The sequence below is a fragment of the Apis mellifera genome, linkage group LG3 (genome assembly GCF_003254395.2).
Source record: "Apis mellifera strain DH4 linkage group LG3, Amel_HAv3.1, whole genome shotgun sequence".
Lineage (NCBI taxonomy): Eukaryota > Metazoa > Arthropoda > Insecta > Hymenoptera > Apidae > Apis > Apis mellifera.
In genome coordinates, this window is record NC_037640.1 from 13,259,373 (window position 1) to 13,287,141 (window position 27,769).

Here is a 27,769-nt window from a genome sequence, read left to right on the forward strand (position 1 = left end):
AACGCGATCTGTTGATCCGCACCTGGCAGTAGGATCAAGAGAAAGATAGATATAGAAGCGATCCAGACAGTGTTAGTAACGACACAGGGCCGTAGCGTGCTAGTGCTGAAGTAAAGGTGCTTAGAGTCGGTGGAGGGAGATTTCACAATAGCAACCGACCGTTCTCCAGAAGAGCCGCAGTCTCGCTCGGTGTGTGTTTCTCGGCAGTCATAGTTGTTGCGGGTGGATGTATTACGTGAAGGAGCGAAGCGAACAGAATCGCTCTATAGTGCGTGAAAAGCATAAGCGTGCAGTTTTCCTAATTCGATATAAAATAAAAAGGACAGAGACGAGTGCGGTGACCGAGGATGTCTCGTGAGTGAACGTGCAACAAGAGACGCCGTAAGTGCGGGTGTCCTCGAATTCGATTGCAGATCTTTAGACCGGTCAACGACAATGCGGGCGCGATACGTCGTGGCAGGTGAGTAAGGCCCCGGGCATGTTCGCCATTCGTGCGTCGTTCTTACTCCGTGTTTCTCTTTGCCCACCGCTACAATCCCTACGGCCGCTTTACAAACCACGATCCAACACACGAACGTCAATTCTTTCAGTTTCATCAAATTAAACGTAATTATTATTCAACTATCCGTTAGCAAATAATATATTTCTATCGTTATCGAGTTTTTATCTTTCTTGTGGCGGGTAACCTATGTTACATTGTCGTTCAAATTTATACGTGGATCAACGCAAACGATGAACTCGGTAGCGTTGAATTTATGACAGGTGGGGAGACCGCCCTGCCAAACCGTTCCGCACACCTGATCGTCTACCTGAAGTACTGTTACTTCTTCGTGTGTACTAAGATAGACTAAAATAAACTTTTGCTTTGCCTCATGAATATTCTATATATTTTTTAATCTTTTTGCCAAATTTTTGTATTTGTTTATTTTTTCCTTCCTTTTTTTTTCTTAGTATCCTTAATTCTTCTTCGATTTCTCCTAATCGTATATCCTTCCCACAAAGAAAATATTTATGATACACGTGATATTTCATAATTGTTATTGAACACAAACAAATGTATTATGCAAAATAACTATCGCTCGATCTTGCTCGGTGTGTTGAAATCTCCGCGACCGACATCGAATATTCGAATTACTTCGCAATTTTTAACTTTTTGTTATTATTCTCATTTATCCAAGTATCGTCAATGTTAATATTTCAAAGGCAAAGAAAGGAATTACGAAAGTCTGATCGATAATGTTGGTGCAATGACCAGGTAGCCTCATACGACTGGACATACGACTAAAGTGCTAATTTAAAAAAAAAAAAAAAAAAATACACAAAGATGCAATTTTTCTCTCTCTTCGAATTAAACTTTTAAGAATAACGATGTTACGGCGCAATCATTCGTGTGCAAAAAAAAAAAATAGTGGAAAAGTTCATATTTTCATTTAAGTATCCGTATTAAATTCGTAAAACAGACCAGTAGGAATATCGATCGTCTTGCAATCTCATTGTGATATCTTGCGTTGTTCAACGACTTCCCTTTTACTAATTCCCTTACGAGGATAAATCAATGCATTTTTTTTATTTCAACGTTCGTTAAATAATTATTCCAAATATTCATAGATAATTTTCCTTTTTACGTAACATAATTCTTTCGTACGCATAATTTCGTTCTCGAAACCTTTTAATAGTTTTGATCAACTTTGAGCAACGTTTAACAGATACGCGAGAACGTAAGTATCAATTTCAACGCTTTTTTCTTCGTTCTCGATCGATGCTAGACTAATCTAATCGATTCTTGAAATTAAACTTGTCTGTTCGAGAATTACTTCGAACTAAAAAAAAAAAATACACATATCTCGATGTTACGGGATCGTAATTTTTTCGTAAAAATTCAGAGTTTAGAAATCGTGCCGTCAAGCATAAAATTGAAACACATTCGAGGTATCTGGCTACTAGGATTTCCGAGTGAAGAAAAAACATACATATTTCGACTCGTCTAACGCAGGTGGAAGCCACGTCGGTGCATTAACGTTGATCCCTCGCTTCACGCTCAGGTGCGTGCCTCAAACGACACACGTATTCCACACACACACACACACACACTCACACACACCAACATACCTGCGCAGAACAGAGGTTCCACATTCGTCGTTATACCTGGTGGACGATGCTAGTCTTAATCATTTTTCTTTCTTCTTATCGTCAGCGTAAAAAGACTCGGCTAGATTCCGTAACAAGTGCATCGTTTTATTTCACGTCCAAGAAATTTTACCTCGTCGAGGAACTGGAGGCTACTGTTATATTTCCGATAGTTGTAATACAAACGTCGAATAAAATTTCCTCTTTCTAATTGCTCTTCGCTTCCCTTGTGAAACAACGTAAAAATAAAAATCAAAATTTGTTTCATTCGAGGAAATCTTATCGATCGAGTGCAATTCTTTTTATCGGAAGAGAAGATACAACATTTATCGGAATGTTTTATCGGTTGATGTAATAATTCGTGTCGCGAATTTTTCGCGGATGCAATTGTTTCGAAATACAAATAGATATCGAATTTGAATTTATTATTGCGAAAAATTCCCTAGATCCCTAGTTATTCCTAGGAAATTATTCCTAGGAATAATTTCATCGATCGATATTCGTACGTACGTTGTGTTCGAAATGTGGATGTGTGTGGAACTTGGCATTCGAAAAGAACGCGTTTTTTCGGGATCATCGAAGCGCGACCGCAACGGAGAATACAGTTTCTGCCCGTTTTATTTTATTACTCGTTTCAAATACAATTTTTACAATAACGATTATTCGTCTAAAATACACTAAATGACAAATTTTATTCTGCTTATCATTTCGATATTATATCGTAATTTTTTTTTACAATTGTTTTTGCAATTTATTTTTTTCTCTCCCTTTCGATTTTTTTCCCTCTTTACGTAAATGTTGTAAATTGTAAAGATAAGTTTAACGAAATAAATATCGATATCGTTACCATTGTGGAATGTCATAGAATCGCCGAGTTACATTCCTTTAACGGTAGGTTTGATTAACTTTACTGTAACTGTATTAGTCATTACTTCCTGGATTCTCTAGCTTCCTTATACGCTTTGTACGAGGTAAACCGTTTTCTCGTTATTATGCTCCAAACAATTTTTATCGTATATTATTTTTTTACATTCTGTTATCGAAAATGGAGGACGATGGAGGATGAATAAAAAAGATCGAGTCATCGCGTTAATCCCTAAATAACGATATTACACGTTTTTTTTTTTTTTTAACTTTAAATTATTATCGAAACAAACACCTATTATTTTACACATTCTTTTCTTCGTATAAATATAAATTAAAAAATTTAATAAAAATACGAAAATTGAAAATTTTTTTTTCGTATAAATATAAATTAAAAAATTTAATAAAAATACGAAAATTGAAAATTTTTATTCTTTTTTTCTCAAAGACTTTCCAAGTCTCGTTCGAAAAATGCATTCATTCGAAAGTTCTGGTTATTATCAAGGAATCAAGTAGTAGAAAAATTCTTGAATAGTCCTCGAGTGAAAGGTTTTTTTCTTTTCTTTTTTTTTTTCCAAAGAATTCATGGGGACAGGATACTAGCCAAGTTCTCATGGGCCATGTGCTCAACGTTATTGTCTTTTCTACTTTCTTGTCTCTGGTTAAGATTATTCGTAATCTTTTCTACGTCCACTTTCCTCCCCCCCCCCCTCCTCCAAAAAAAAGAAAAAACCGCAGTTTGAAATACGAACAATACAGCATTGTATACAGCTGTAACAAAAAATATATATTTTTTTTTATTATATCCAAATTAAAATATCGTTTGATCCATTTTATATCGTTTGCGAGTGGAAATGTTATATTATATTAGAGGTGGCTCCCTCTGTAATTTGATACGAATCAGTTAGTTGCGTGTTACATGTGTAACAATAATAACAATAATAATAATGTATGAAATAACACGAAAACTATGGCAATAATCGAAAAATAAAAAATGAAGATTGCTTCTATTTCATTCCCCTTTTTCCTTTGATACGATTTATTTCGAGTCGATCGAGCGTATATAAAGAACGATGTTCTTATCCGTCGAGTTTCGTCGAACATTTGTCAAATAAAACGGGCAACGTATTTTTCAACGTTTGTTTGTTTAACGCGAACGGTAAAAGTGTCGTATTATCGGCAACAAACAGTCGAGTTTATTGAAATTGATCGCGTATCGGGCGTAGAAATTTGCACACTTGTTCGCCTCGATTAATTAAATAATTCGTTCGCGATTATAATTATTTACGCCTCCTGCGATTCGTCGGATTTAACCAGACCATACATGACTCATCTATATACACATACCAATTAAACTGACGAACATATATATATATATATATATATATTCATCATTATACGCGACAATACACGAAATAATTTCCATCGATCGCACAAACGGAGCAACGAAATTATAAGGCGTACGGAAGAAAATTTTATCGGTAAAAGAAGACTCTGGCATTTAACGCTCGCTTCAATCTCGCTCTACTTTACCGATTATACCATATTTCGCGGATCGCGTGCTTATCGATGCAAACAAAAATGAAATTCACTTTTCTAACCTAATTCTTTTTTTCTTTTTCGTTTCAAACCTTCCTAAATCTTATTTGGATATGAGTGATGTTCGAGAGTCTGTTAATTTTCAGAGAATCGAGCAGTAGAAAATGTCACTGTGTTCGCATGCGCAACGTGTTGATCCCTTTCTCTCTCTCTCTCTCTCTCACGCGCACATCTCCACATTTCATTTTTACGATGGTTTATCGTCTCGGAAGGATGAAAATATAAGCCAACTCTCGTGCGGCAATGCACGAGCAAGGTTGTCGCGTGTGTCGCGTATACAAATATATCGTGTTTCCTCCAATCTTATTGGATTGGACTCTCTCGTTACATCGAAGAGGAAGAAGATGAATGTCACCTTGAAAAATACACAAATTGTTAATAAGAAGAGAAACCCGCGCGAAGATTAACGAAAGACTCTAATATTCTTTTTTTCTTCTTTTACACAATAGAAAAACTGGTTTTCTGATTGGAGCCACGTGTTCGGTTAAAAGTAGGGCAACGCAGCGTCTTGTATCCGCTTGTATCGTGCAAGTTCCGCTCCAAGTCGAAGCTCGGGGAGGACGACGTGGCCGGGAAATTAAGCAGCAACATTTGCAATTATGTATACCTCTTCTTTTTTTTTTGTAACGTAAAATGAGACACACGTTGAAGGGAGAAAGAAAGAAAAAGAAAAAAAAAAAGAAAAACCAAGTTCAGCGTATCCTTGTGCCACTTTTTCCCTCCGTGCAACCGTGTGCCAGATTTTATCCAAGTTACACACGGCTAGGGAATCGAAAAAACGCGATACAAAAATTCTATACGCGGATCGATTAATTTCCAACGATTGAATTAAAAATTCGTAATTGGCGCGAAAAGACGATTCAACGGCGATCCCGTTATACACATTCCCTTTTGTATTACTCGTATATACATAACACACTTTACTTATACTTTGCCGGTATCGATACGTTTCGCTTGGAAAACCGATAGTTCCCTTTGTGAAATCCATCCCGTCGGACGAAACTTCCAACGATAAATTCGTAAAACGATTTTCGTGAATTCCATTCACCGCCGTGTCACGCGTTCGAGATAAAGCACACTCGATATTCTCCACCACTGTTCGCTCACGCTGTTAATATTCGTGTGTATATATATATATATATATGTATATGCGTTATCTTTCCACGCGTTTGATCCATTTTATTTCGTTTCTTATTCGAAACTTACGTTTTTCCATTTTCGGTAATTTTTCCTTTTATTAATTGTTCGACAATTGTTGATTAAATAAATTTCAGCCATGGTCGAAACGAAACGCGGGTTTTCGTGGTAAAGAATCGTTGAGGTTCGTTAAAAACGCGAGTTAAGATAAAGGCAATATTCTTTTCCTCGCCGTTTTTTGCTTCGACAGTGTTGCGCGCTCTCCAATCTGCCCATCTCTCTTTTCCCTCGAGCATCCTTCTCTCATAGGCGATCGACGTCTATTATATGTTATATGTCTGTGTACACGTACATGACGTATATATGTGTGTATATATATATATATATATATACGAAAGAGTGATGGTACTCTTGTCATCGAAACACAAACCATGACGGTTTTTTCTCGCCGATATATTTTTCCTCCCCTCTTTTTAGAGCGTGTCATTTTTAAAAGTGAGAAAAGAAAACAATGGTAAGTGCGCGCGCGCGCATATACGTGCAAGGGAAACGTGTTATTATTTCAATACGCTCAGAACGTTGCCAACCAATCTAAATCTTGGCGTTATTACACCACCACCACCCAGTTCTTCCCCTCTTATCTATCTCTCCTCCCACCCCTATTTTCGTGTTAAAATATCTGGCACGTTACCAGATCGGTTATGATTAAAAACAAAAAAAAAAAAAAATCATCGTTAAAGATTAAAGACAACGTTCCACTTTTTGCTAGGCTGATTTTCTCATCGAACTTTAGTGAACTTTCGTTCTAAAATATTTAAGGTGAATGAAAAAATATTTATAGCGAAAAAGATGAGTGATCGGGCACTATTAGGGTGTCTAAAATTATTAGAAGTTTATTCATAAAATATTCCTTAAGGTGCGTTTTTATTTCGCTTATGGCTGGAAAATATTTATCACGGAGAGAATTTTTTAAAGACAGGAACAATCCAGTCCCCATCAAATGAACTTTGTTCGGATGAAATCCAGGCTTCGTGAAGATGCATATTTTGATAGAAAATCCAAGCCTCTAAAAAGGATCTTTTTCGTGTCGCTGGAAAAAAATCGTAGAGACGCGATTCATAAAGCCGTCAATAGCCGTGGAACTCAAATTTCGCGTCGATCGACATATCCTGATCGGGTGATTATGTACCGTTGGGAACGTTAATGGCATCCACTATCTCGTGGATTTTCAACGAGCATGGCCTTGACAAGGTTCGTATCTGCCGCTGCGGCCTTTGTCTCTCAAAATTCCCAGCTCTAAATCAATCGTAATACCATTCCCGTAAACTATAATAAACCTCTGCGATCTACGATATTATTTGCACAATTACCTTTTTTAAAGCGTAACACGCGGCAAAATATTCGTCTCCTCTGGCTATCCGTATCGAACGGTGTAAAAAAAGTTTTAAAAGAGAAACGTACTTGAAAGCAGCTCTGGGACGACTGGAACCGTAAACGGTTAATAAGATAAGGCTGCACGTTCGTATAAAAATAATAATACTAGTTAAAGTCGTTCGCAGCGTGGCGCGAAGGAAAGTTATAGGACACTTTAGATAAACGCACGTCGAATCGCGTCGAAAACAACGATTTGACGGTTGGTTGTCGTGGGTTCGGGTTGCGGTCACTGATCGCGGTCCTGCGCCGATCGTTCTGCGCCGAAGCTGCGGTAAAAGTTTATACCGTTACCGAAAGAAGGGGAGAGATGTCGTGCGGCGAATCGTACACGCGGCAGCGTTGCTCGAAACGTGCTTGTCCCGAGGCGTCACGCACAACCGGAAGCTCTAGTAACGCGCCTTTCGTTCGGGATTGCAACGATGCACGCCACGTTACACCAAGGCCGTTATTCAAATCTGCTTCTCTCGAGGACGAGCGACTTTTCTGAACGTCGACGTCGACGCTTCTTCCCCCCACCCGTCCTTTCGTCGCTCCTCTCTCGAATATACATCGCTGTGTAATTTCCACCGATTTTTATCTCATATCGCGTTATCTATGATTATTTTATGCAATAGATAACCTCGTTTAACTCATCCCAAGCGTACATATTACATGCTTGGATGAGAAATTTTTTTGGAAAAGCGTCCGCGTTTCGCTCGATCAGATTAAAGAGAAAATTTTAAAAGTGTCGAAAATGATAAAATAAAATTCTGAAAAAATTCTTGTTTTCAATTATCAAATTAATTTTAACACGCGTATCCTTTCTTTGTTATTATTTTTTTCATCGAAAATCTGCGTAAAAAAAAAAAAAATTAATCGAAAAGAATAAGTTGGAAAAAATTTTTCTCACAAAATTGTCGAGAAAGTTGGCTCCGTCTCGCAAACTCGAGCATCGCGCGCAAAGGTATTCTAATTACGCGTCATTTCTATTTTAAATACAAGTATAAATCGTATTAGAGAAAATGAACGAAATTCGGATCGTTTTATCGGAGAAAGTTGTTGAAAGCTCGTGTAAAAATGTTGCGATTTTACGATTTGTTTGACAGATTTCCGGATGAAAAAAATGGAAATTAAGGGATAAAATTATTTTAATGCCATCCCCTCCCTCCTCGTTGCATTTAGTTCCGCTTTCTAAACGTAAAATGTTGTGCACGACAATTTCCAATTCTAATTTCTTCTGTTCATTTGAACAGCATCCTCGTTTTTATACGTGATATTCGATGACACGTGGATATCGTTTCCTTCGAACGAAACCTTATTTTCAAGTTACAAATAAGCAATAATAAATACGAATAATATACGAGAAATATAATATTCCTCGTATATATCGCGTTTATTGAATTTTTCAAACGCAGTTTTCTTTTTTTTTAACTCCTCACCGGATCCTCTTAAACGTCAATACACACGATCATCCGTTCGCGTTATGCAATCGATGCACGTCAATCAAGGTGCGTCCGTCCACTCGTGGCAAATTGTGTACACGCGATAAAGTTGAGCGCGACGCGGTCTCGAATATTTTTATATACGCGAGAGAACGAGATTGGACACGCGGTTGTCCGTCATTACACCCGCAGCAATCTAATTGCAGAGTATATATTCCTCTCTCCCTTCTCTCGTCGACGCTCCAATTTCCCTCTCTTTCTCCCTTCAAAATTTCCCTTCGAATCCCTGACACCATCCTCTCAATATCGTCCCTCTTCCGTAATGCGTCCATCCACACAGGTCACAATGGAATTCGCGTTATCCTTGCGAAAAAATTCCGCGTAATGAGAACCGCTGCTCGAATGAATAAGATCCATTCTCTATCCAGTCCGATCTATCCACTAACCGATCACTAACCGCGCTCGGACGGTATTATTTATATCGCTGCAACGTAATTCGAGGGGAATGCATTTTTCCTGACGGATCCAGGATCCAGCCAGAACGCCACGGAAGAACGTAAATCAATTACGTTTCGTACGATCGTGTCCCTTTCCTTCAAATTTAACCAAACTCTCCTTCGTTCGCTCGCCACGATGCGTCGTGCCGTCGCGCAAGGCCGCCGCTACCGCTCGTATCGGCGAGGTATGGTATTACATAAAATTGTGCGGCGCTACGAGAGGCTTCGCGCGTCGAAAGTTGCCGGGTTGAGGTTGCTCGGTAAAAGAAATCGAAAGTTTCTTTCCTCCCGTACCTGTTCTCGTCTCTGCTACCGAACATCGATCCTTCGACTTTGGCGAAACGGTTATGCGAGATGAAACGCGATCCGGAGAGGGGAGGGGAGGGAAGGGGGGAAGGATTCCGAGAGATCGTTTCGAGGGAAAATGTGGAAGGGGGAAGAGAGGAAAGTTGGAGGGGAGGATGGCTCGGTCTCGAACGAAAATATCGTTTCGATTTCTCGCTCTCGACGGGTCGAACGGTTTTTCCTATTCGAGACGTATGCGGAGGCGAGGATAGAAACGAGCCGTGGGAATATATTCGCTCGGACGAAACGGATTCCGATTTCCATCGCGTCACGTTTCGAGCAATATTTCGAGTTTTAATATAAGTTTCATATTCACTCGAGACGATCTTCGCAACAATCTGTAATTAAAATTCGTTAAAATTTCGTCCTGTTACGAAGAAATATATATCCATGAATGTTGAATAAATTTTCGTGAATTTCAATTCTTCGCTACGCCCGATCACATCGAGACAATGTTTGCAGATTGCAGCAACATGGAATGCTATATAGGTGGATAGGTGGGCGTTAAGTGGATACATATCTGCCGTGTACTTTTTACGAAGGTGGCAACGAAAATGGACGGATCATTTACTTTTCTCACAATAGATAAAATATTAACGCAAATAGAAAAATGACGCTATATATAAAAAAAAATAGATTTTTGTTCCATTACAGAAATGGTGATACATGGTGATACCCGTTTGACAGCTCATACCTATTGGAACGAGCATGAGCTGTCAAAAATAAAAAGTGTTTGAAAACAAATTATAAATTACAAGAAACTCATTTCCAATTAAAATTATGCAAATACAATTTCCTCGACGACGATGAAAGAACGTAATTTACTACGTGCTTGACAATCGCTTTATTTCTTCGAAATTCTTTTTCTTTTTTTTTTTTTTTTCCTAAAAAATCAGAACACGACAATTTTATCGTAAGTATGATACACGCGTTAAAGATAATTCTTCGAATACGCGTTACATTTTCTCTTCTTCTCCTTCACGTATAGTATCAAGAACTCACCGAAATCTTTGAAATCGTTGACTTTTCCTTCCCTAATTGGTCTCGTGCTTGCCTCGCAAGTGTGCAAGTGAGCCACGAGGTTAAACAAACGCGATTAAATTCTCGTCCAGTTACTTTCCTTCGACGATTCTCTCTAGAGTTGGAAACTTACAATAGATTTTACGATAAAATATTTTATTCCATCCAATAATTATATCGAACTCGGTTGCGACTCGGTTTAGAAATTCCTTGCGTACATGCATATATACCCTATTACAAAACGGAATACGGAGGAGTGAGTCATCGAAAATGTAACCTGTTTTTTCCGCGCTTTATCTAATACTCCCTATCAGCGATAGATCACTTTGAATCATACATACATACACACACATCTCTCTTTACACATGCATATAAATTTGTTATACAGTAATTATATCACGATGTATATATGTATATTATTTTTTATTGTTGTTGATGTTACACGTTTGATAACACAACATTGATTAATCTTGAAATATAAAATGGCGGATCGAGAAAAATATGAGAAGGAGAGATAGATAAGATTGGATTTATAAAATAATAAAACAAAGCGTGCGATTAGCGAAAATATTTATACAACACGCGTCGAGATAAAAATTCTCTTGTAATTAAAAAAAATGTATCGATTTCCAAAATTCGTAATTTTTTTTTTTTTAAAATTACACTTTTAATTAATCGCTCCTTTGTCGAATTTTTTTTCCTTTCCTTTCCTTTCTTTTCAACATCTCTCGCGGATAATACACGCAATATTTTTAATGAATATATATATATATCGTATTTTTATTTTGTCGTTAATTTATAATTGCAAAAGGGAGATAATAATTTATCGATACGCGTTTTTTACGATCGATTATCACTGATTCTATTCTCTTCCCAATATTGCCTCTATTATCTTCTTATAAGTGTGTATGCCTGTTAATATACAGCATCTTCGAAGGCATAAGTAGCTTTCTGTAAAGCAACAAAGAAAGTTAAAGGGAAGGCGTGGCGAGGCTCGCTGTTGAGTCATATTATAATTGCATTCATATTCGAACGCATACCGACAAATCTATTCACTGTGCGTTTTAAAAAAATAAATTAAAGAAACTATGACCTCTGTCCGAATCATCTTTCGTAAATTTTTTCATTCCTCAAATTTTATTCAATATATATATATATATATATATATTTTTTTCTCTCTCCCCTCTTCTCTACAAATTGTAATAATAAAAACTTCTCTTCGAGCAGAGAAGAATTCTTACAACAAACAATCGTGAAATTTTTACACAAAGCCACTCCGATTCGTTATGCTTTCTAGCGGTAAAACTTTCTAATATATCCAAGTAAAAAAAAAAAATATTACGAAATTTGTTGTACACACACAACATTTTGTGTGGAAAATATCGTTTGTATATTTGTCGAAATATTTTTCGATTACCATTTAAAATGTGTAGGATCGATCTTGAAAATCGTGACGAAATACGCGAAGAATGAAACAATTCCGAGAAATCTTTCTCTCCGCGCGCGCAAGTGACTTCAATGCCTGGATAGCCACGGAGAACGGAGCGTGTTTCTCTATCGATTCATCGTTGCGCGGCCAGCCAGCCAGCCAGCCAGCCAGCCGCGCGTCACCATATTGGCCGTTGCGTTCCTCCGAGAAGGAAGTCGCTTCCGGTTATTTATCGTTCTATCTCACGATCACGATGTATGAATTTTCATAAACCGTTTTCTATCCGTGTACGGAGAGTCTCTTCTTTCGAGAGAGAAAAAACTTTTCTTCTCGAGATTCGGATAATGAATAATTCCCCCATACGTTAATACGATGCAATTGTACACCTTTCGAGGCACGAGAATTTCGCCTCGATGGAAATTAATTCTTTTCCCTTCTATATTTCGTGTAATGCAATAATACGTGATACAATTGTACGTATATAATATATAACACGTAATATAATTAAACGAATCGAATATTCGATTCAAAATCGCGAAATGTTCGAAAGTACAATCGTACGCTTTTTACATTTCGCGCATATTTCATATGCGCAAACTCGGGAGAGTCGCTGCCGTGCGTCGATTCTCGAACGCGTCGCGTGCGCCGATGCGCAAAGGATCGTGGAAAAACTCGTGGCGACCCACCGCGATACGAATCTTAATTAAAGATTACCTTGTTGCCGCGCTTCCTTCGATTCGACCGTTAATAATTTCGTTACGATTCAATCGTTCGCCTTCTATTCATTCTCCACGAAAATTCTACGTGTCTCCCGGTTATCTTTACAACGATATCGCGTCACGCGTAACACGTGACCGCGTTTCAACCGTCCTCCCCTCTCTCCTTCTAAATCTATTCGAAGGAACGAATTAAGGAACGAATCGAGATTTCGTCGCGTGGAATGGAATCTTTCCGATCTTCTCGTACGAGTTTATTAACTTGGACATTGTATCGCGATGACGCAGGTATCGAGCTGACAAATCCGTTCATTGTGAGAAAATGTAAATTGGAAAGAATAGTACACGCACGTATTCAGAAACGTATGACTCAAGGTTTTATTAAAATAGAAAACGGAAAGATAGCGCGCACGTTTTTCTATTTAATATAATGGGACTTTAGAGGTAGAATTTGGTAGAGTTTATGCAGGAATACTATTAAAACTGGTTTTAAGTTAATTCCTATGCTGTTGTTAATTATTTAAGCAATTTCAAATTTCTCGTTAACGAGGTTTTGGTAATTGGTAATTTATCCTTTTTTTTTTTTATCAACACAGTTTCTTTTTCGATTAAATATTTCTTTCATTCGTGTATAGAGACGAGGAAATAAAAATCGAAATATTTAATTTTATTAAATTATTAATCATCCATCCTAATCGACAATTTTATTCTAACCTCGCACTACCTTACCTTACGTAGTAATGTACATGTAGTGTGTACATGTGCACACATCTCATGCATTATTTAACGGTTATCATCGATTCCCTCCTTCGAGTGCAGTGCACTTTATAAACCCAACTCGTTTATAAAAGTTTACGAATGTTATTTTTAAAATGGTAATACAGGGAATAATGGGTAATCAAGATATGTACCGCGATATAAGAATATAAATATAGGGAGAAATATCGTTTCACTTATACATGAAATGAATGAGATAAAATAGATACAATGTTTTTAGTAAGTTAAACGAAGGAAAGAAATCAAATCTTTCGATATATCTTGATTTGAAATCCAATATTGTCGCAACATTATTCGACTAAAAATGACGACAAAAATTAGAATGTATACGCATATAATAGCATTGATTATAACCTCACTTTTTTCTTTTCAATAACCTATACGATCGATTAGAAAAATTATTCGTCGATTTTTCTCTTTCTTCATTAAAAATTATCATTCTCTATTGCATCTATTTATTTATTTAGATACAAACGAATAGACCAATTGTTTTCACCAACAAATATTTAAATAATTATACGTATCGACGTAATCGGAATTCCACTTGGAATTAATTTCAATCATTCGTTTTTCAGTACTTACAAGTTTATTAGTAGTGACCGACGAAGCGCCCCAAGATATCAGACACAAGAATCACGATGAACGGCCCAGAGAAGCTTATTTCAATGGATCGGCATTCCTGAAATTGAGCTCGTTCGTATCTGTGCACAGGCACAGCGGCTTGAGCTTTCGAACTTGCGAGGGCGGCCGGCTCTTCACCCAAAAGTACGACGAGGACTCGATCAGTCTGGAAGTGACCCCGGACGGACTTTTGTTCGCGGCGATTGTCGAGCAGCAGAGATACAAAGCGAGATTGAACGCCAGGCTGTTGAACAACGCCTGGCACAATGTCAATCTATTCTTTAGACTCGGAAATCTCACCTTGAACGCAGCGGGCCACACTCAGGTAAACAAAAATTGCCCTCTTGTTCCGAACATCGCTCAAACCTCTCTCTCTCTCTCTCTCTCTCTCTCTCTCTCTCTCTCTCTCTCTCTCTCTCTCTCTCTCTCTCTCTCTCTCTCTCTCTCTCTCTCTCTCTCTCTCTCTCTCTCTCTCTCTCTCTCTCTCTCTCTCTCTCTCTCTCTCTCTCACACACACACACACACACACACACACACACACACACACACACACACACACACACACACACACACACGCACACGCACACGCACGCACACGCACACACACACACACACACACACACACACACACACACGCGGATCGATCAATTCTCGACTCGATCTTACGTAATTTTTCGTATCTCTTAAATTCTGCTCATCAGGTGATCGCCAACGCGACTTACAACGCTGCCATTCTCACGTTGCCCGATTACGATATGAACGGGTCTCTCGTCGTTGGAGAAGGGTTCAAAGGATGTATCCTGCAGGGTCCGGGGATTCTTTTTAACGACACGATGAATAACGGGGCAGTTTTTGGCCCCTGCCCCGCGGAAAATAAAGGATGTAAGGATCTTTCTCACGAATCTTCGAAATTGAAAATTCCCCTCTTCTTCCCCTTCGCGCAAAAGGAAAAAAGAAAAAGTAATGTAAAGATACGTAGAGAAATACATAGAGTAATACCAAGTAATAATTATTATCCTAGTTATAGATCATTATCTCTTCCATTATTAGTATATACGTTTGCGAAAAATTGAGAAACGTGATATTATTATTATTATTATTATTATTTCTCTCTCTATCTCTCTCTCTATCTCTCTCTAGTAGACTATGAATGGAACAGAAACTAAAGAAAATATAGCGCACAGTATCAGAGTGAAGATCACGATTTTTTTTTATTATATTGTCTCGATTGTCGTGAATTCCCGCGTGAATTTTCAGATTGCACAGTGTGCGATCAAGTGTGTATCACTTATATATAAATAGCAAATTGCATGCCAGATTCTCGTACGAAAACTTTCAGGTGGTACGAGCGGACTTAACGGTGGTGTAGGATCAAGCGTAATCACCACCATGGATTTCTGCTATCTCGAGCCATGCATGATGCATGGTAAATGCGTGTCACGGCAGGATCGTTACGAGTGTCACTGTTACGCCCGATATTCAGGCAACAACTGTCAAATTGACAACGGTTAGACATTGACGTCGAATATATCGGGATTTTGGCACCGAGTGAAAGATAGAAAGATAGATCCATGGCAAATCATCGAATATTTCAATTCCTTTTTTTTCTCAATCTTAATCTTGTGTCGTTCTTCTTGATGTTTGTCATTCTTTCTTTTTTTTTTTTTTTTTTTTTTTTTTTCTACATCGACAAATTCGAAATTTCCATAAAACAACGAAAATAACGATCGCTCGGCCATGTATTCTCTTTTTAGATTTCATTTCAATAACCTTGCACGAACGTTTATCTTTCTCTCTACTTTTCATCCGCTGTTCAGCTACTTGAATTTTTTTTTTTTTACAAAAAAAAATGCTTGCAATGATATCGATATACAATCCTCTAAAATTTCTCGCTCTGATGTTCGACTTTCAAGAAAGAAAAAGAAAAAGAAAAAGAAAAAAAAATACATAGCATGCCAAATATGAGATATGAATTTATAGAACAACGCAAATTTATTACTCCTACTACGTTACTTCTCCTAATTTTTGCCGATAAGAATCGTAATAATAATATTTCCATCGATTGTTCTCATATCGATTCTAATATTCACCGTATCTTTTTGTTTTTATTTCTCTCTCTCTCTCTCTCTCTCTCCATCTCTGTCTTTCTCTCTCTCAAAGCATGTTTCTTATCCGGCAACAGGTGTTTGGGCTTTCAAGGGCGCTGGCGTCGCATTTTTTTTTTTTCTTCCGCTGTACAAAATCGCTACTCGAACCGGCAACGGTGAAATCGTAAAAATCGTATTTATCGCGACGAATTCAACAGGTCCGCCATGCTTGAGTGGGCCATGCCGGAACGGTGGTACGTGCAACGAGGATATAAAAGGGGATTTCAGCTGCGCCTGCAAGCCGGGCTTCACCGGTGTTCACTGCGAGTCGCAGCTCGGCGTAAGGCTGTGCGAGCAAAGTCCGTGCAGGAACGACGGTGTTTGTTTAGCGGTGACCGAGACCGAATATAAATGCGATTGCCAGCCGGGATGGAGTGGAAAAAATTGCGAAACGAATATCAACGAGTGCTCCCCGAATCCTTGCAGGCACGGCGGTGTTTGTATCGATGGTATTAATAATTATACGTGCATATGCGACAGGACTGGGTAAGTTTCCTTTTCCCGTTCTATTTCGAAAGAATAATTCACGTGCAAACGAATATACATATATATACAAGACGAACGAAAATAAATAACAAGAACGATGAAATTTATCATCGTCATCGTGTTCCAGATACGAAGGTGCGAATTGCGAGGTGGACATAGACGAATGCTTGGCTAATCCTTGCTTGAACAACGGCGTGTGCTACGACAATTACGGCGGTTACATATGCCACTGCCCGAATGGTTTCGAGGGGCAGAACTGCGAGTTGAACTTGAACGAGTGCTTGTCGAATCCTTGCAAACATGGCGGCGATTGCGTGGACGACGTCGGCTCGTATCACTGCAATTGCCCGTCCGGATACGCCGGCCGGCACTGCGAGCTTAGAAGTTTGTGCGAGAACGCGGCTTGCCCCTCGAACAGCATCTGCGTGGAGGACGCGCACGGGCCGCAATGCGTGTGTAATCCCGGATACATGGGCAATCCCCCGAATTGCACCATCAATTATTGCGCCAATAATCCGTGCAGCAACGGGGGCACTTGCACGAGCAACAAAGACGGATTCAATTGCACTTGCCCACCGGAATGGAAAGGTAAATGAATTAATGAATAATAATAATAACAAAAATACAAATATTATAAATTCAAGTATCATGCTGTTTGTTTCTATATCATTTCTTCTTTTTCTTTTTTTTTGTAACTAACCCTTCTTCTCCACGTCGTCGATACGTGTTCGTGTTTTTACGATGCTGCTGTTTCATGTATGTACGTATTTACGCGTATGAACATCAGGAACGACATGCCTGTCATCCGCCTCGGATTGGTGTTCGGCTTGTTACAATGGAGGCAGTTGTCTCGAGACGCGTTTCGGTATTATGTGTCAGTGCCCAAGATTTTGGACGGGACCGCAATGCAAGGAACCGATCACCTGTCGCGATCTACCTTGCAAACAAGCTTCCGCTTGTCACGATTATGTGAGTGAGACAAAAGAATTTGCGAATCGCTTTGCATGCATGCCACGATCCACCCGATTGATCCGTGTCGCCCTCTATATATATATACACGCGCATTATATATATATATATATATATATATATCTGTATGTGGCCTCTTGCTTTGTTTGTTACGTCTCGCTCCGTACAGCCCGGCGGTTATTATTGTACCTGTGAGGCAGGATGGACGGGACCTGAATGTTCCATCGACGTGGACGAGTGTTCCAGCGATCCTTGCCGTAACGGCGGTATCTGCATTGATCAACAAAATAGCTATTATTGTCAATGTCTTCCAGGATACACCGGTAATCATAATTGATTCGCAAACGTTTTTCTCTGTCCTCTTTCTTTTCACACGTAAAGTAATTCGCCTTACTCTTTCAAACGTATCAAGTTCGTCCATCCAATATTTATTAATACATCCTATATATTCGCGACCTACAATAACGACAATTTTTCGTCGAATATTTTTTTTTTGTAGACTTTTTTCATCGATGATTCGTTATTCGAAACGTAAATCACTCATTACGTATTATGATCGTCAGGTAAAAATTGCCAGATCAACGTGGACGAGTGTTTGTCCCAGCCCTGTCAAAATGGCGGCACTTGCATCGATCGAATCAACGGATACATATGTAACTGCACGAAAGACTTCATGGATGAAAATTGCGAGCGGGAGTACAACGCTTGCGCAGCAAATCCTTGCCACAACAACGGGAACTGCACGTTGATACCGAGATCTCGGCGTGAATTTGTCTGCGAGTGTCCACGTGGCTTCGAAGGGAAAACTTGCGACGTAAACGTGGACGATTGTATCGACGTGATATGCCCCGATGGGCAGGTTTGCGTCGACGGTATCGCCGGTTACGAGTGCAAATGTCGCGAGGGTTACAGAGATCCTAATTGCACTTACATCGTCGACCATTGCGCGTCAGTGTCTTGTAACAGCGGTACGTGCGTAGATCTTGGAGATCAAGGATACGAGTGCAAGTGCAAGGATGGTTTCCAAGGTAGATCTCGTTGGAAATGAAGAGCTAATTCGCTTCGTTGAATGTGATATGTTATAAACAGTGTCCCAAAATTTATGTAAGAAGTAATTTTGATAGATTTGACGGATTTATAATTGTGAAGATTGTGAATTTTTTATCGATTCATAAAGTATACGGTATAGGTTATGTATGGAATTGTATATCCACGCCTTTGCCGGCGCTCTTTTGTTTTCCATGACCATTAAATCGTACGATCTGGCCAGCCAATTCTGATCACCAAAACGGGAAATTACAGGAGAAAATGATGCAATAATTGAATCGTTTCTCGTATGACACATGGCATCGTCTTATCGTCCACATTCATATCTTGTAATTTAAGCATAAAAAGCTGAATCATGTCGCGATAGCACCAATCAATAACACATTGTGGATACATTTATTTCTCAACAATCACTTGTGGATTTTCTGAACCTCAAATGCGACAATTCCATTAACCAATCTATCAAGATAAAAATGAATCTTATCATTAAAGATGATTTTGTTCGAGAAACCTTCATTATTTTTAAAATATTTTTCAACGATGAAAACGCGTTGTTCTTTCGTGTAGCACTCCATTTTTAATAATCCTGAACTGTCAGTTGTCACGCTGTCTTTTTTTTTTTCGTTGGCAACACTTTACCGCGCAAAATTTAAATCTTGTGTGAATTTTGGGACACCCTTTTTATATATATTGATATCGATTGTATTCGTATTTTTTTTTTTTTATTTTTTTTCAGGAAAATTTTGCGACGAAGATGTGAACGAATGCAACGTGGAGGGCAGTTCCTTGTGCAATAACGGTATTTGCGTAAATACAGACGGCAGCTACAATTGTTTCTGCAGGCCAGGATTTTCCGGGGATCACTGCGACATCGACATAGATGAATGCTTGTGCGGCCCGTGCAAGAATAATGCCACGTGTATCGACGGTATCAATACGTTCGAATGCCAGTGCCCGCTTGGTTATTCCGGGAAAACGTGCGACGTGGACGTAAACGAGTGCGAAAGTGATCCCTGTTTAAACGGTGCGACTTGCGTCGATGAAATAGCCAGTTACATGTGCATTTGTTCACCCGGTTTCCGGGGGTTAAACTGCGAGATAAACATCGACGATTGCGAACCCCTGCCGTGTTTAAACCACGGCCAATGCATCGACGGTATAAACAATTATACCTGCGACTGTAGCAATACCGGGTTCGAGGGGGCGCATTGCGAGAAAAATATCGACGATTGCCGGTCCGGCCCATGCGTGAACGGTGCTCATTGCATAGACGATATCAAGAATTACAAATGTCAGTGCTACGCCGGTTATACCGGGAAAAATTGCGAAGTCGATATAAACGAGTGCGAGAGTTCGCCCTGTCAATATAACGGCACTTGTTTAGAGAGATCCAAGATAGAGTTGTACAAGAGCGACGCGTTAACGTTACCCTCGATATTCAATCAAGAATTCAGTTACGCGAATGCGAGTGGGTAAGTGTGTGTGGAAAAAAAAGAAAAGAGGAAACATTCTAAAAGTTTCTTAAAAAAATATATATATATATATTTCAGATACGAGTGTCTTTGCGTGCAAGGTGTTACGGGGAAAAATTGCGAGGTAAATATCAACGAATGTGATAGTAATCCGTGCCAAGCCGGGACCTGCGTTGATCGTATCGGTGGTTACACCTGCGAATGCGACGAAGGATACGAGGGTGATCATTGTCAACACGATATCGATGAGTGCAAAAGATATTCGCCCTGCGAGCATGGTGTGTGTACAGATGGAAGGGCCGATTATACTTGTACTTGCGAGCCGGAATATGGCGGTAAAAATTGTTCGGTGGAGTTGATCGGTTGCCAGGGAAACGCTTGTCAAAATGGCGGTACTTGTTGGCCTTATCTCGTCGACGAAACTATACACAAATTCAATTGCACTTGTCCCAATGGATATCATGGAGAAATTTGTGATTATGTGAGTTTCATTTTTCTAATTTCCAATTTTAATTTTCTTTTCTTTTCTTTTTTTTTCTTCTGAAAGAATATATTCGAAATTAACGAATTATATCATTCGCTTGTTTAATTGAAATTACACTTGTTGTATATCTTGCACAAAAATACGCGACACAGAAGAAGGTGCGTAGATGTAAAAAAAAAAAATCAATATTTTTTTTCCAATTTTCATTTATATATTTTCTTTTCTCTTTTTTTTTTCTTCGTAGGTAACTACAATGTCTTTGAACGGCAGCTCGTACGTTTTAGTAAACACTACTCGAGACGAAGGATACGATATACAATTTCGTTTTCGAACGACGTTGCCAAATGGATTATTAGCTATCGGGAAAGGGTCGACGTTTTACATCCTCGAACTCGTGAACGGCAAGTTGAATTTGCACTCGAGCCTTTTGAACAAATGGGAGGGCGTGTTTATCGGAAGCGGTTTGAACGATTCTACTTGGCAAAAAGTATTCGTCGCGATCAATGCTACGCATTTAGTGCTCTCAGCCAATGAGGAGCAAACTATCTATCCAATCAGTTTGAACGAGGGTTCCAATTCAAATCATACGTCTTTTCCAATGACTTACGTTGGAGGCACCACCAATTATCTGCGACGATTGACTCATGGTCCGTCTTTCTTCATCGGCTGTACCGAAGATGTCGTTATTAATGGAGAATGGGTATGTGCTTCAAAAGCAAAATATAAATCACGAATAATCAATTTATGGAAAAATCTTTTTTTTTTTCGCGAAATTTTTCAATTATAACAATACATTTTACTTACTTAAAAAAAAAATATCTTTCATCAAATATTATCACCATCCAGGTGTACTCCGGCACCTTGTTGAAAACGGTGTACATGGAGGATATTGAACCAGGATGTCCACGAGAGGCGCAATGTTCGCCAAATCGGTGTAAAAATGGTGGTGACTGTACAGACAGATGGCGTGATTTTTCCTGCAAATGCGAGAGGCCATATCTTGGCCACACCTGTCAATACAACATGACGGCGGCCACGTTTGGATACGAGAATATCACCAACGGATACGTGACCGTAAAAGTGTCGGACATGGCCAGGCGAGCAGTTAGATCGATCGTCGATATTTCCATGTTCATACGTACGAGGCAAGACAGGGGCGACATATTTTATCTTGGAACGGAAAATCCGAATCCGCAGACGGATCTTAAACCTCAAGAGAAAACGTACATAGCTGCTCAACTGGAAGGGGGCGAGTTACTTGTCAGGATTCAGTTCAATGGCACGGAAGCTTACACGGTTGGCGGTGTGAAATTGAACGATGGAAATAATCACTTGATACAAGTGATCAGGAACGTGACGTTGGTGCAAGTGAAAATTAACGGTACAGAATATTTCCGGAAAACTATCAGCGCTTCCGGCCAGTTGAACGTAACCGTCTTGTATTTGGGCGGTTTGCCACAAGCATCCAGATACATAAGGCAAGTCGATAATCGTCAGATAGAAGTGTCCCAAGCTCCTCAAGTGAACTTCAAAGGAATCATTCAAGATGTTCAGATATCCAACGGTGTTGAAACTATGGTCGTTGAATTCTTTCCTCTAAAGGTAAAGAAGAGTATAATTTCCAAAATTTTTTCCAAAACGATAATAAAAGAATAATAATAGTAACGAAAAATTAATATTTTATATCTTTGTATATACAGGCAAACGATATTCCCACTCCGATACAATTTGGCAACGTGACATTTGATTATGAGAAAATTCTGAAAGGTGTGATATCCGACAACGTATGCGTGAGCAACCCGTGCAATCACAATGGAACTTGTCACATCACATGGAACGATTTTTGGTGTCAATGTCCACGAGGATACACCGGGAAAACTTGCCAAGAGATGGAATTTTGTCAATTGCAAGACTGTCCCGCTGGATCGAGATGTCAAAATTTAGACGATGGCTACGAGTGCATAGCCAATGCCACATTTAACGGAGTTACCACTTCCTTCACCTATGTTTATAATCAAGTGGAAGAAAAAAATGTGACCGATTCGACAATCGACACTATTCAAATTACGTATCGATCGAATACCGGTGGCACGTTGATGCATATCTCGCCTCGTATAGGCGATCAACATTTCACCGTTTCCGTTTATAAGGACAAGATCACGGTATCTTGGCGGCTAGATTTACAAAATGAAGGGATATTGAGCTTTGGTAAAACCGAAACTGACGGCAATTGGACGTCAATAGTATTACGATTGAACAACAATTCCATGGAATGCGGATATGCAAATTCTAACGATGAATATGCATCTCATGTCAGTCCAAATTTTAGCTTTCCATTATGGTATGATTTGCTAGTTACCGGAACAGTCACTCTTGGCGGGCTTGGCTCTATTTTATCAAATAAACACAGTTACATAACAATCGGTTCCAATAAACAGAGCTTGGAAAACAAAAGTGGTATTAACGAGAATTCGATAGATTTCACTGAACGTACCACGTTGACCACCGCTTCTCCCCCTTATAACATAATGTCAGGTAATGTAAATAATCGATATCTTTGCGAATAAATAACTGAGATAACTTTGTAGATATATATTAGAAAAAAATTTATTTATCTTTTATCTAATTAGAAAATAATTAATGGATGAATTAAAAATATTTTACAGGGGAAGCTTTCAAAGGATGTTTAGGCGAAGTAAGAATTGGTAGTATGCTTTTACATTACTTCACGTATGAAGAAGTATATCAGAACGCTAATTTTACGCCATTAGAATATTTAGCGTTACAAGAAAATAATTCAACGTATCACGATAGTATTGGATGCCAGCTTTGTTTCGATTCAGATTGTAAAAATAATGGATTTTGTCTGGACAAAGCAAACAGTTACATTTGTGAATGTCCTGCGGGATATACAGAGGACGATTGTTCCTTCAACATAGATGAATGCATTAATAATAAATGCGAGAACGGAGCAACATGTATCGATGGAATTGCTAATTACACGTGTATATGTAACAACGGTTGGCAAGGATGGTTGTCAGTATATAAAAAAAATATTATTAAAGATTAGATAGATATTATGTAATGGTTCGTTTTATAGCAAACAATTTTTTTTTATCTTTTATTTTAGATGCGATAGCGACATAAACGAGTGTGTAACTCTTAGTCCCTGTCAACATGACGGAGTGTGTGTAAATCTTCCCGGATATTTCCGTTGCGAATGTCCAGATCAATTTACCGGTGAAAGATGTGAGATTTTCCGATTAATTACTTGTGAAAATCAACCTTGCAAAAATGGTGGCAGTTGCACAGATATTATAAATCCACAAACTGGTGATAATTTCACTTGTACTTGTACGACTGGTTACGAAGGTTCAATTTGTGATGTTCCTTATTGCATTGGACAAAAGTGTCAAAATGGCGGCAAATGTGATTTCTTATATCAGGTATATCTAATATTTACTTTTTTTTTTTCTTTTTTTTTTTGCACATATAATTCAATTTACATTTATTTGTTTTTTCAAATATTTTCCAAATATCACATTATTTGTAAATTACATTATATCCATGTTTGTAAATAACGATTACTTGCATATTTTGTTATTATATTGACATTAATAGAATTTGAAATGGAAAAAAAAAGAAAAGAAGAAATGAAATATTTTTATTGCCAAAGAAATTATTGTCTCTTTTTCTTTTTTTATAATTGTTGTAAAAATTTAATACGTAAATATTTGTAAATTGTAATATCTTTTATTTTAAATTATTAGACACCTCGATGTACCTGTTTACCCGGCTATTCTGGATTGTATTGTGAAATTAATATCGATGATTGCGCACCGGATGCAGAAGGCAATGTACCGTGTAAAAACGATGGAAAATGCTACGATGGTGTAAACAGTTTCACTTGTGATTGTAATGATACCGGCTACACAGGGCCCGATTGTTTATTTGATATAGATGAATGTGGAATTCCAATAACAGATTGTGGTCAAGGACGGTGCAAAAATTTACCAGGAACTTATCAATGCATTTGTGACCCGGGTTACTGTGGATATAATTGTGGAATGATAGATCCTTGCAAACCGGTATCATTTTTTTTTTTTTTATCAAATCCTTCCTATTCGATATAGTTTTTCTCATATTTTATATAATTTTTAATCTTGTTAACAGGATTATTGTCAAAATGGAGGTACATGTAAATGCGGAGATAATGGTGGTTATAGGTGTGAATGCACGCCACATTATACCGGACAAAATTGTACAGAGGCATGTTTTAATATTCTAAAATGAAATTTCGTTTACGATTAATCATATTTAATGATAAATTTTGTTTTCCATTTTCCAGACGGAAAACTTTTTGGGTAGTCAAGCACTCGATATAGCGGTAATTGTTGGCCCTATCGTCGGATGTCTGTTTATTATTGCAGCTGGTTCTTTAGTTGCATTATTTATGATGGCTAGGAAAAAACGAGCTACTCGAGGAACGTACAGTCCAAGTGCTCAAGAATTCAGCAATCCGCGTGTAGAAATGGATAATGTGATGAAACCACCGCCGGAAGAGAGATTAATTTAAGAATATTTTTTTTTTTTTTTTGCAACGAAGGAACACAATATGATTGTTTCGAAAAATCCTAGTCTATCGATACATCGTTGTCACAGTTTTGATCGATATTAAAGAGATGAATCGAAGGAATCGATCTTTCGACAAAACTGTTTTCGAACGGTCAGTGAAAATATAAGAGGTTTCATCGCGCGTTTTCTAGTCCATGCTATTTTATCAACTATCAAATTTACATAAGGAGTTCAATGTGAGAGCAATTTAAGGCATGATAACTGATTTTGAAATCAATCCGAAAGCGACGCTAAAGATGAAACGTATCAAAACTGCCTATAAAATTGACTATAACATCAAAACCAAAATAAAAAAATATATATATATATTATAAAAATTGTTAGAAAAATTAATCGTTAAGAAAATTTATTTCTTAAAAATGAAAAATATACTATGAAATTTATATATTAGTCAAACGGTTAATTTGAACAAATCAATTAGCTATACAAAGTGTACTTAAAACTTCATTAAGTGTCCTTAACTTATGAGCAATACTCGAATGGAACTCCTGAGAAACGAGACCCGTCCATTTTAGTGCCTAATTGATCCTACTTAAAGCTTTTATTTATAAGCAGTAAATTTAAAGCATTGAAAATGTACATTACGTTAAACATCGAGATCTCTAAAGCATAATGATATTCATTATTATTGTTTTATTCGTTAGATTTCAGGCAATCATGATACAAATATTGTTAAATATTAATATAATATAATGATATTACGACTTATCGTGAAAATACCGGAGCTTTGTAAAAATATTGTAAAGCAGTGTTGTCCAATGACTGGCGTCTCCTTACACGGCTTTCTTCCCTTCCACGCATTGTCATTACAGAGAAAAGAGAGTTTAACAAAAACCAAGAAATCTATACAATATCTCTTTTTTTCTACCTCGCTTTAAAAATAAAAGTAAAAATAAAAGGACAAAGCGCGGGAGTAGAAGTAAATCGTTTTATTAGTGAATAAAACTTGATTATATTATCGTAAAGGGTAGTTATTACACTACGTGTTAATTATTATGCATTTGTAAAGTAAAGACACGCTGCTTCATTTTGTACATAGATTAGATTATACATTGAAAAAATTAATAATAATTTTATTCATTAGCATTTTATATTATGAATATAGTATTTAATAATGAATATTATTTTGTATGTACTTACTTAATATAACGACCAAAGTAATAAAGAAGAATTTTTTTCTTGTCTATTAAAATATAAATGATATAAATATCATAAAATCATAAAAAAAATATGTTGTATCAATGTTTTTAATAGTCAAGAATAATTGTTCTTTAAAAACGAGAGTTAATACATTAATTGTTGGTATTATCTTTTTAAATATATTAATAAAACTTTTTTTTCGTCTTATAAAATCAAAATTAGTACGAATATCTATTTTACATGTTATTACATCGCAAAAATAAAATTATTAATCACAAAATATACAAAGTATTAACATATTTGAGAAACATTTTTCAATGATCAATTCTAAAAGCCAAAAAACATAAAAGTGAAATAATATTAAAATAAACACAATAAAAGTAGTATACAAGAGTATCAGTTAAGATTTATTTATTAAATTGTAAACAATTTAAATTTACGCTATGATAAAATAAAAAAATAAAATAGAAATAGGTGGAATCGATAATGTGAACAGAAATAGAAATGTTTCATCTAATGGAAATTTAAATTACTTATAATATAATAAATAAATTTAAATATTTTTGTAAACTATTATATATTATTTTGATAATTTTATGTTTATTTTAGCATGTAGAATCGATCCAAAGATATTTCACGAATATATTAATATCTTGTATTTGTGATATGATAATAGAATATTGAAAATGTTTATTATAAACACGTATGAATGAAAATCAAATATCAAATGAATGATATGTCCACTATAGCAATCTAAGCTAATCCAATCTAAGCTAATCTAATTATTTAATTTAATATCAATCAAAAATATAATTGTAATTGTGGATAGCTGATTCTTGGATTGGAAAGATAGAAATGCTCATACTATTGTAAGTTATAAAGAATAATTTTCTTTCAACGTGTATTATAAAATGAATATCATTAATGTTTTCTGCAAGACTGAAATTTTGGGTACTAAGAAATACGTGTGCATGCGCTTTTCATGTGAATACTTATTTTGTGTCAATATGCAATATTGTGCATATAATTATTATAATTTGGATTAAATGTACAAAAATAATAAAAAAAATTAAATATTTCAATACAGCATTTATCTTTTTTTTTCATGAAATAAATATAAAAATATATATATATAAAATAATATAATATAAAAAATATTTATATATATAATAAATATAATTATAATTTATATATATATATATATATAATAATTAAATTAAATTTATATAATCCATATATAATACATATATAATATAATAATATAATATATGTATAAAAGAAGTAGTAAATATTCCCAGTACCTATAAATATGTAATAAATTATTTATAACTTTTTATAAAAGTAATTGCACAAAATATTTACAAACAATAATGGACAAAATAATGCCAAATTCACTATGCAA

The 27,769-nt window shown here is 37.0% G+C and overlaps 1 protein-coding gene across 3 annotated transcripts; it reads left to right on the forward strand.

The window, feature by feature from the left end:
• The first annotated feature begins 105 nt into the window (after positions 1–105).
• On the forward strand, positions 106–27,451 carry LOC725591 (protein crumbs). Of its 3 annotated transcripts, XM_026439371.1 has the most exons (19): positions 106–460; positions 13,942–14,312; positions 14,689–14,869; positions 15,327–15,494; positions 16,293–16,620; positions 16,748–17,208; positions 17,408–17,589; positions 17,759–17,912; positions 18,153–18,617; positions 19,373–20,108; positions 20,187–20,589; positions 20,837–21,292; positions 21,439–22,194; positions 22,293–23,127; positions 23,259–23,628; positions 23,723–24,038; positions 24,363–24,680; positions 24,766–24,861; positions 24,941–27,451. In XM_026439371.1, the coding sequence occupies exons 1-19, from the start codon at positions 436–438 to the stop codon at positions 25,166–25,168; spliced, it is 6,849 nt and encodes a 2,282-aa protein (XP_026295156.1). In that variant the 5' UTR covers positions 106–435; the 3' UTR covers positions 25,169–27,451. The 3 variants fall into 3 exon arrangements, with proteins under 3 accessions (XP_026295156.1, XP_026295157.1, XP_026295159.1); XM_026439372.1 differs by lacking the exon at positions 15,327–15,494 and having other exon boundaries at positions 107–460; XM_026439374.1 differs by lacking the exons at positions 17,408–17,589; positions 17,759–17,912 and having other exon boundaries at positions 111–460.
• Positions 27,452–27,769: the final 318 nt, after the last annotated feature.